Raw genomic sequence first — 11,650 nt, 5'->3', positions numbered from 1 at the left:
ACATCAGTCGATATCGATAATTATCACGAAAATATTTTCCCACATCAGTCGATATCGATAATTATCACGATAATATTTTCCCACATCAGTCGATATCGATAATTATCACGATAATGTTTTTCCACATCAGTCGATATCGATAATTATCACGATAATATTTTCCCACATCAGTCGATATCGATAATTATCACGATAATGTTTTTCCACATCAGTCGATATCGATAATTATCACGATAATATTTTCCCACATCAGTCGATATCGATAATTATCACGATAATGTTTTTCCACATCAGTCGATATCGATAATTATCACGATAATTTTTTCCCACATCAGTCGATATCGATAATTATCACGAAAATGTTTTTCCACATCAGTCGATATCGATAATTATCACGAAAATATTTTCCCACATCAGTCGATATCGATAATTATCACGAAAATGTTTTTCCACATCAGTCAATATCGATAATTATCACGATAATATTTTCCCACATCAGTCGATATCGATAATTATCACGATAATGTTTTTCCACATCAGTCGATATCGATAATTATCACAATAATATTTTCCCACATCAGTCGATATCGATAATTATCACGATAATGTTTTTCCACATCAGTCGATATCGATAATTATCACGATAATATTTTCCCACATCAGTCGATATCGATAATTATCACGATAATGTTTTTCCACATCAATCGATATCGATAATTATCACGATAAAATTTTCCCACATCAGTCGATATCGATAATTATCACGATAATATTTTCCCATATCAGTCGATATCGATAATTATCACGATAATGTTTTTCCACATCAATCGATATCGATAATTATCACGATAATATTTTCCCACATCAGTCGATATCGATAATTATCACGATAATGTTTTTCCACATCAGTCGATATCGATAATTATCATGATAATATTTTCCCACATAAGTCGATATCGATAATTATCACGATAATATTTTCCCACATCAGTCGATATCGATAATTATCACGATAATGTTTTTCCACATCAGTCGATATCGATAATTATCACGATAATATTTTCCCACATCAGTCGATATCGATAATTATCACGATAATGTTTTTCCACATCAATCGATATCGATAATTATCACAATAATATTTTTCCACATCAGTCGATATCGATAATTATCACGAAAATATTTTCCCACATCAGTCGATATCGATAATTATCACGATAATATTTTCCCACATCAGTCGATATCGATAATTATCACAATAATATTTTCCCACATCAGTCGATATCGATAATTATCACAATAATATTTTCCCACATCAGTCGATATCAATAAATATCACGATATTTTGTTTCCCATTATAATAAACAAAAGAACAATCTTAATCTTTTTCAGCACTTACTGTTCAAGTTTAGGACATTACTCTAACAAGTTATTGTAAATTATTGTTCAACATCAGAAAAAAATATTTTTAAAATGCCTCACGCATAGTGTAAAACACTACGAACTGAACTACACTGTTCCAATTTACTATGACCTTTTATGTGAAGCTGCTTTGACACAATCTACATCGTAAAAGCTCTATACAAATAAATATTATTGAACTAAAAATATTTTCGAACACTTATAGAACTGTCATGTTCGTTTTATTGGAATATATATATATATCGCAATTATCGAATTATCTCCCAGCCCTATTTTAAACGATTCCTCTGAATGATTTAGGCTGTTTTTCAGCAGGGCCTTGCTTTTTTTATTAAATGAATCTGAAGATATAAAGGAGACACCTATTTGCACAATACTTTATTGGTAATTCAAAACCGTATGCATTGAACAAAATCAAAACAAACTTCAATCTGTTACAATACGTGATATTTCGGTCTATAGCTTCCGGTTTCCGGTTCAACACAATGTCAAGGAAATACATAAAATGACTTGTTTAAAATCTCGTCTTATTATTGATCGTTACGCTAGTCTAGAATGATTAAAAAATAGAGTACTTGATCATTAGTGTTATATTCATCTAGAGCAGAAATGCCAAAAAAAGAGCGTCAATACAGAGCTGTAACACAAAACCCAAATGCCTCAGGTTACATAAGTATTACTATGATTATACAGTGCCATGAACGAAACAATATAGGCTATACTACTATCACTAGAGCTGCAATTGCACATTAACAGTCTCAGGGATTAAGGGGTTAAAAACACTAAACCTATTCATGCCAAGCCAGAATGGCACGAACTGCACTTCTATCTGGAAAATAAAGCCACTGAGATTATAGGATTCAATCCCAATTTGTCAAACGAAACAGGAACGCTGCCTCAAACTCAAACAAAGGCAAATCATCGCGAGTTGTGTTGAAGAAGACCATTGTCTTTATCCCAGTGTCTGTACAGACTTTATACAAGAGAGTGTCAGTCATAATCTCTGAAGTACTGTCAGTAGGTCCGTAGTTTGTCAGTGGTGATGGCCCTGTTTACAATTATTCCTCCTCATCAGCAGCACAGCAATGTGAAGAAGAGCGGATGAGATGATCAATGCGCAGATGCTGGACCGGTATCTCAAAGAAGTGCTAATGTCTATCATAATTTGTAGGCAACGCTAATGGGATACAGCTAGATAGTGCACGGATTAGCTGTGATTCTGAACTAAATGAGAGTTTTGAGAATAGTGGGATGTTCTTGGGGGATTCACATTTTGGATTGAAGAGAGGTTTCATTGGATCCACATATGGGTTGACCCCTAAATATATTGTAAATCAGATTCTGACAATCATAGTAATTAGATTTGTAGAGGATTGCTGTTTATTTCAGTTTGGGCTGGATTGGAACTGAAGTAAATGTCGTTTATATTTAGTTAATATATTTTTAGATCTTTAATTATTATTTTTTTCACAGAAGAGAAACATTTGTGATTTTTTTTAAGAGTCTTCCCATCAATTATAATTAGAGTTTATTAACTAATTGATAGTTATGTGTTCTTGATTGGTCTTTTATTGGTGGGATTGACTCCTAATTAGTTTTTATTATTTCATAAAACCCTTTTTAGATTATCTATTTTTTTTTCTCCCCAAGAATTTTAATTCCCCACCTCATCTTAATTTTTATACAATGTTTAATTATTTAGTATGGAATTGGATTAACCAATTAATACAGTTTTGCAGTAATCGCATCGCTGTCATCCTAAAGTATAGCTAAGAATCCAGTTAGATCAACTCATTAATGTATTCCCAATTACGTTCATCTGTCAGGTTTTCATTCAGGATTGAGCCCATTTCAGTTTGCTTTAAATTCTGATCAAATCCCATTCATGTTTAGTATCCTTTCAGATAATTAATTTACCTGTTTCTCCTCTTGTAATTATGATGGAAATTCCAGTATTGTCTAATTAGATTAACTCATTTAAACTTTGCTAATTTGATCCAAAATGAGACTGTAATCCAGCACTCTCTTGATTAGATCCCATTTTGATCCAAATTATGATAGACATTCCGTCAGTATTCCCTTTCCCCCAATCTTTCCTCCTTCTCGAGGATCCAGAGGGCTCCTTCAGGATCTATGATGACAACTTATCAACTCTAATGCTTATACAAAGAATCGATATATTCCGTAGGTAATATCATATGGGTACAGAGGTTATTTACAGGGTCCTCCTGAAGGCTGGGTTATCAAGACACAGCGACCGATTTCAACAAGTTATCATCCTTCGGCTGATGTCCTGAGAGTGCAGTGTCCTCCGTCAGGCCGGGATCTGGATCACTTTTCCGCACTGCCGTAGGGGGTCTAACCATGATGCACTGCCGGACCGCCGGCTTTCCTTTGACCGCTTTGGGACTGCAGTTGTCGCGCTCGTATTCCTCCTGCGCTTTCTGGATCTTGCGCTTCTTCATCTTGCTTTTGTGAAAGTGGAAGGTCGTGACGGACACGAATATTATCCCGATAATCATCGTGCAGAGCACGAAAAGCACGGCGGTGGAGGAGAACGCCTGGAACAGCTGATCCACCCGGTCGAAGCAGGTGCCATTGCCGGTTCGAGCGGTTCCGTTTAAGGCACAGTGGGGAATGGAAAGCGCCAGTCTCTCCAAGGTCCGAGCACTCATTTAGTCCAGTGTCTGTGTATTGCAGGGGGAGAAAAAAACTGAGGAGACGAAAGCGAATAGAAATGTCCACCCCTGCCGAATGCGCGCGCTATATTGCCTTCATTTCTCTTGAGGGGAAACAAGTCCACCTAAAATAGATCCAATGAGGAATCCAGCGTTAGAAAAGAGCATGTGTGTTTTAGCACAACAAGAGCAATTACATTTCTAGTCACGTCAACTTTGACGTCCTTTAAAAGACTTTGAAATCCACACCTTTGACGCGCACGCACACACACACACACACACACACACACACACACACACACACACACACACACACACACACACACACACACACAATCTGTTTAGAGAACAAAAGCCGTCTAAAATCTCCTCAGAAAGGCGCGCGCTGCTCGCCAACTTTGTGCGCAAATAATGCCGCGTTTAATTCTACTCCCATTCCGCCAGGCTTACAATTTACTCAAAGCAGATTCATTTGAACTGCGGCATTCCTTCAGATCAGCCAGCAGCAATGCTGCTCATCAATTACTGTCAGAGCAAAACCTTAAGTAGCCCATAAAGAGGAGAAGAAATTAGAAAGAAAGCACTGGCTTAATCAATCAAACGAACATCATGCGAAGATCTACAATAAAACCGGTAGTTTACCTGCCTCTACTGTAGGGATGTCGCTGCTCCGGAGGCGAAGACCGCTCGCGGTTGCAAATTCTGGAGAAAAAGGAGCAGAATCCAGCCAATCGCTGCAGCGCGCAATGACGTATCGCCTCTGATCATCTGAACGCTCCAGCAGCAGCAGCAGCAGCCTCATTCAGACATACAGTAGCCCGTGTTCAGATGACAAGACAGGGGTTGTTGTTTTAATGTAAGGGGTTAAACAAGGCTATCTGTGGTATTTGAGCCCGCATTCATGATTGCTTCATTCTTAAGCCAAGACAAAGGGATGCGACAACTTTATATCAATGGGAAGGGCAAAAACGTTTCATATGGGTGGTGGGATGTGTTACGCAGCGAGGGGATTAAGCTGCTTTCAGAACCAAATGTTACGTGTTTTAAAGGACGCAGTTTGATGCTGTTTGTCAATAATTGGCTCAAGTTTGTAAAGTTTGTCATAAATCGACTTCAATACTTTAAAACAAAACCTTTTTTAATGTTTTAATGTGCACTGTCATAATAACACTGACAGGACTGTATAGAAATGATCCCAAAATTAGAAATTTTACAGTTTCTTTCTCCTGTTAAACACAAAAGAAGATATTCTGAAGAATGTTAGAAACCGGTAACCATTGACTTCTAGTATTCTTCCATTTTAGTTCTATTATTTACAGTGAATTGCATTATTGGACCTTAATCTCTGCTCAGTTGACCTTTAATCAACTTAATTTAACAGTGACCTTTATTGACATTTTAGTAGTTTGAAACAATATATTTAATAAGAAATAACATTGAGTAAAAAAATAAATACAAATCAATCTAAATTTAGAAATCACTACTTTCTTTTTTATTCGCATTTTTCATACTGTCCTGGGTTTTTTCCTGATTTTGGGTTGTATAATGAGAAATAACTCCATAAAACTGAACAGAAAAAGTTATTTGTCACCACATTTTTTGCACCACAAAATCCAAGCTATTTTGTAACACAAATCCAATTTAGAAAAGTCACTTATTCACAAACCTTTCAACATCAGAAGTTGAAATGCAATTCAAAAGCATAAACAAGTGAGGGAGAAAAAAACATGCATCACAAATGACAGAAAACTCTTAATTTACAGGTTGTGAAGAAGATTTTTATTTACTAAACCTATATGAAGACACATTTAATTGGGTGAGTGGAGGGCCCTACGAATCTGCCATTATATATCTTTGAAAACAGGTGATAGGTTAAGTCAAAGGGGTCATAAAAGAGCATGAGAGAGGACTTGGGGATGCATTGAGAACCATCTGTGTCAGAAAGGCATGAAATGTATACAACACATGTTGAAACTATCATGTATATTTGAAAAGACACATAGTGTATGGGAGAGAAGAGTCCAGTTTAGATGTTTGAAACATAGATACTAGTCATGATTACCAAATGTGAACTGTATGTGGAAAAACGGTGATGATTATATTAGATCTGTACATTATAAGGGCTAACAAGAAGAGCGGTCTTTAAATAGGGGTCGTAAAGGAGTAGGAGCTGGGAGAGGCCTGTTGAACCAGTAAACAGCTGTGAAAACACAAAGGTGGGAGGAAGCAAGGATAAAGGGCATAGCAAATTTGAGGGACACTGGATTTTTCCTGGAGTGAGACCAGAGATGGGTCTGCTCCAGGCTGTCTCTGCTTTTTTGGGAAATATTCCAATAAAGTATATTCTTCTGATATTCATAACCCCAGTCTGAGCTTGATTCGTTAAGAAAACAGCCAGAAACCACAGTTGTTGTTATTTTTTTAGTGTAGAAAAATTCATACTATGTTAGTCAATGGTTACCGGTTTTTAACATTTTTCTAAATATCTTCTTTTGTGTTTTCCAGAAGAAAGAAAATCCGGTTTGGAACAACTGAGAGGTAAGTAAATGATGACAGGCTTTTCAGTTTTGGGTGAACTCTCCCTTTAACTAGTGACCGTGTTCAAACCCAAACAACTTAATATATCTTAACCACGTGATTATTACCTCACAAAACAGCGGCTGACTTAACTAGTTAACAATGTAGTGACAGTTCCAGCAGGGCTGAGCTGAGAATGATTTTTACCTTCCAAGTCAATTACAGTAAACGCATTGCAGAATTATAGGCAATTTTTCTATATTTATAGTTTTAAAACAGTAATGTCGGAAATGTAGTTCTTATATATTCCCAAATGGAAATCTGATTCATGCGGTAGTATACTCACCGGCCACTTTATTAGGTACACTTTACTAGTACCAGGTTGAACCCCTTTTGCCTTAAAAACTGCCTTAATCCTTCGTGGTGTAGATTCAACAAGCTACTGGAAATATTCCTCAGAGATTTTGGCACCAACAACCAAGCCACGTTCAAAGTCACTTAAATCCCCTTTCTTCCCCATTCTGATGCTCAGTTTGAACTGCAGCAGATTGTCTTGACCATGTCTACATGCCTACATGCACTGAGTTGCTGCCATGTGATTGGCTGATTAGAAATTTGCGTTAACAAGCAGTTAGACAGGTGTACCTAATAAAGTGGCCGCTGAGTGTGTATTGCCAAGATATTCGAACGTACATGTACATATTTGTAATACTAATGGTTAAAAATATATCCAGACTTATATGTGGGTCTAACTTTTCTGATGGACTGACACATTGAACTTTTTCTGTATTTATTTATTTACACCCATAATTAGGTGATTAAACTATAGTACTGTGCTAATAAAAGTCTTGATGGTTGGGTTAGCCTAGTTATTTTGACAGTCATCAAATTTGCCTAAAGGACCTATGATGCAAAAATCTCTGTCATAAGGGGTTAAACAGATCTGTGTGAGAACAGTGTGTGAATATAGCCAGCTTCTAATGGTAAAAATGCCATTTCCATTAACTTAGCTGAAAATGAGCTCTGATATCCCTTTTTATTTTCACTTTCCATTCAGAACGGATCTTCAGGTCACTTGGAAGGTGGTGAAATTATAAATTTGTGTCACTTTTGTGTCACTGATAAGATACACAGCCAGGTACACAACATACCTGTGTGACTCAGGCGATACTTCCGGGTTTCTCCCCACCGCAGCCTCGATTTCGCTGTTTTAAATGGCGGCCGCGTGAAATCAGTCTAAACTGACACACAGACATTTACAGCTCCGCCCTCTTTGTTAAAAAGTGCACAATCTCATTTGAATTTAAAGCGACAGTCACCAAAATGCCACAATTTGTATCACAGCCTAAAGTGGGCAGTTTCAAAGAGTTATAAATCATTACTTGTGTAGTATTTAGAGCTGACACTTCACATACACACTCTGGGCACATCAGAGATTTATTTTACATCTTGTAAAAAGAGGCATAATAGGTCCACTTTAAAAGCAAATATATTAAACGACACTCACTAAAGAAAATGTGGATTACAGCAGTCAGAAGGTCGCTTGCAGCTCATTGACTCTCAGGGAGGAGGACTGAAAAAGAACCGTCAAATGAAATTGCAATGCTCAATACTGTTCAATTAAATAACCATGTGTTCTTTTCAATATATAGGAGCAGGAGCATTAACTTCCCCAGAGACCTTCACCCTGACATCCAAGATGAAGATCATCCGTACCAACGGCGCTCAGAATTACATCTGCAGCATTCCTGAGAGGGTGAAAGCACAATTTGAGCTCCTGAAGTCGACGCAGACTGTCATATATAGATCCCTTTAGCTATATATTGGGTTTGTCCAATTTTGACTTAACATTGGGTTAAAACAACCCAGCATATCAAACTGACTGTGCCTAGGTAATCAATCTCCAGCTAAACTGCGTATGAAAATCGTGATTGTACAATATGTTAAAATGGTCTAGATGTTGAGTGTTTGGCATACTGAGACACATAGTGTGACATTTTAAAGTCTGTATGATTAATGAGGGTGACGAATCATTAAAAACGGTCGTCCTGTTAAGCTCATTTGCATATTTTAGTCCAACAGAGGGATATTTTAAAACATACATGTACATATATATTAAAATCTTTTCATAATTACACATATTTTTTCCCAGTGATGGGTTGCGGCTGGAAGAACATCCACTGCATAAAACATATGCAGCGGTTCATTCCGCTGTGGCGACCCCGGATTAATAAAGGGACTAAGCTGAAAAGAAAATGAATGAATTTTGACACATATTTGTATTTTATGTCAATAAATATCACAAAACCTGTCAAGAGCATAATTCAACCTTAAAATGTGTATAATATACGGCCAAATGTGCTTTAGATTGAATAGTTTAAATGAACTTAAGTCTTAAAGGCACAGTCCACACAACTGAACATAACTGAACATTCTGTTATCATTTACTCACCCAAAACTTAATGAGAGTCTTCTTCACACAGAAAATATTTTGAAGAGTGCTGAAACCACTGACTTCCATAACATTTGTTTTTCCTACTATGGAAGTCAATGGTTACTTGTTTATAACATTCTTCAAAATATCTTCTTTTTTCCTGACCAGGAATAAAAGTCATAAAGATTTGAAAGACTAGGTAAAGATATTTTTAAAAATGCTGGAAACCTGTAACCACTGATATCCAAAGCATTCTTTTCCTACTATGTAAGTCAATGGTTACCGGTTTCTAACATTCTTCAAAACATCTTCTTTTTTGCTAACCAGGAAATAAAAAGTCATACATGGAAGATTACATGAAGATATTTGTAAAGGAATGCTGTATACCTGTAGCCATTGACTTCCATAGCATTTGTTTTTCCTACTATGCAAGTCAATAGTTACCAGTTTCCAACATTATTCAAAATATTTTCTTTTTTTGCTGACCAGGAAATAAAAAGTCATAAATATTTGGAAAATTAGGTGAAGATATTTTGAAAAATGCTGCAAACCTGTAACCATTGACATCCATAGCATTCGTTTTTCCTACTATGGAAGTCAGTGGTTACCGGTTTCTCACATTCTTCAAAATATCTTTTTTTGTGCTGACCAGGAAAAAGAAAGTCATAAAGATTTGGGAGATTACGTGAAAATATTTTAAAGCATGCTGGAAACCTATAACCATTGACTTCCATAGCATTTTTATCCTACTATGGAAGTCAGTGGTTACCAGTTTCTAGCATGCTTCAAAATATCTTCTTTTGTGTTAACCAGGGATAAAAAAGTCATAAAGATTTGAAAGATTACGTGTAGATATTTTTTAAAATGTTGGAAACCTGTAACCACTGACTTCCAAAGCATTCTTTTCCTACTATGTAAGTCAGTGGTTAATGGTTTCTAACATTCTTCAAAATATCTTCTTTTGTGTTAACCAGGAAATAAAAAGTCATAAAAATTTGAAATATTAGGTGAAGATATTTTGAAAAATGCTGGAAACCTGTAACCATTGACATCCATAGCATTCGTTTTTCCTACTATGGAAGTCAGTGGTTACCGGTTTCTAACATTCTTCAAATTATCTTCTTTTTCACTGACCAGGAAAAAAAAAGTCATACATATTTGGAAGATTACATGAAGATATTGTAAAAGAATGCTGGAAACCTATAACCATTGACTTCCATAGCATTTTTATCCTACTATGAAAGTCAGTGGTTACCAGTTTCTAACATTCTTCAAAATATCTTCTTTTGTGTTGACCAGGAAATAAAAAGTCATAAAGATTCGAAATATTAGATGAAGACATTTTGAAAAATGCTGGAAACCTGTAACCATTGACATCCAAAGCATTCGTTTTTCCTACAATGGAAGTCAGTGGTTACCGGTTTCTAACATTCTTCAAATTATCTTCTTTTTTGCTGATCAGAAAAAAAAAAGTCTTAAAGATTTGAAAGATTACATGAAGATATTTCGAAAAATGCTGGAAACCTGTAACCACTGACTTCCATAGCATTTGTTTTTCCTACTATGGAAGTAAATGGTTACAGGTTTTCAGCTTTCTTTGAAATACCTTATGTAATGTTCAACAGAATAAAGAAACTCATATAGGCTTGGAACCACTTGAGGAAGAGTAAATAATGAATCAGTTTTAATTTTTGGGTGAACTGTCCCTTTAAAACCAAACTTGACCCACACAATATTGTAGTGTAATTCAGCTGGCTACAAATTCTCTCAAGCCCCAACTCATCAAGTGTATAGTTTAACCTTTTGTAATGAGAAATAAATGCGTCGGCTCCCTGGAACCTCTTGCCATATACTGAGATGCAGTATTAGCGCGGCACCGTTCAAATTTATTAATGAAACCCAGCATGCTCTTCCCCTCACGTACTGCTCGCTAAAGACACCATAGCAATCGTGCAGCTAATCTATTCCAAACCCAATCCCCGTTGAGATTAATTACTACATCGTTTGTACTGTGCCCGATAACTGCGCAAAGTGACCTCCATTATCACTCCACCTGCTCAGCATCTTCTGTCAATTAATCTCTCACAATCCACTGTGTCTGATCATTGTTAAAGTGACCAGATTAATAATTTTTTAGCATAACAGCACTTTAGCCTCCAATCTACCATGTTAACGAGGAAATCTGGGCTATTAAGAGGTCAGAGCGGTGTTGTGAAGTTCTGTTCGGCTGCGTTTTGTTTATGTGCTGGCTACTGCAGTGGTAACTTCATTTAACTTCTGAGTAATATTATTGAACTATACAGTTAGGGTTAAAATGTGGGTTAAGTTTAGTTGTGTAAGGTAACACTTTACTTGAAGGATTGTTTATAAGACAGTCAGTAAACCTTTATAATCATGACAAGACTGAGAATGAGATTTTTTGCATGCTTAAGACTATTGTCGTTAAGTGTTATGTGCTCAGTTGTGACATTTTAAATGCAAAGATGACATTGTTTGTTATGACAACTTGTGTTCCTCATGATTGTGTTCCAATTTTAAAACAAGTATGAATAAGGAAGCATATATCGCTTTATTTATCGCCTTATTTAACACTTAAAAG

The 11,650-nt window shown here is 36.2% G+C and overlaps 1 protein-coding gene across 1 annotated transcript; it reads right to left on the bottom strand.

Moving 5' to 3' along the window:
- Positions 1-1,793: 1,793 nt before the first annotated feature.
- On the bottom strand, positions 1,794-4,966 carry si:dkey-35i13.1 (uncharacterized protein C11orf87 homolog). Its single transcript, XM_056474575.1, has 2 exons — positions 4,743-4,966; positions 1,794-4,225 (listed from the first exon to the last, which is right to left on the bottom strand). Exon 2 carries the CDS (start codon positions 4,095-4,097, stop codon positions 3,666-3,668), a length of 432 nt encoding a protein of 143 aa, XP_056330550.1. The 5' UTR covers positions 4,098-4,225; positions 4,743-4,966; the 3' UTR covers positions 1,794-3,665.
- Positions 4,967-11,650: the final 6,684 nt, after the last annotated feature.

Source organism: Danio aesculapii, chromosome 15 (assembly GCF_903798145.1).
Source record: "Danio aesculapii chromosome 15, fDanAes4.1, whole genome shotgun sequence".
Lineage (NCBI taxonomy): Eukaryota > Metazoa > Chordata > Actinopteri > Cypriniformes > Danionidae > Danio > Danio aesculapii.
This window is presented reverse-complemented; position numbering and strand designations above follow the sequence as displayed.

Coding starts and splice junctions, on each gene's coding strand:
- si:dkey-35i13.1 (XM_056474575.1), bottom strand. CDS start 4,097: ATGAGTGCTCGGACCTTGGAGAGACTGGCGCTTTCCATTCCCCACTGT.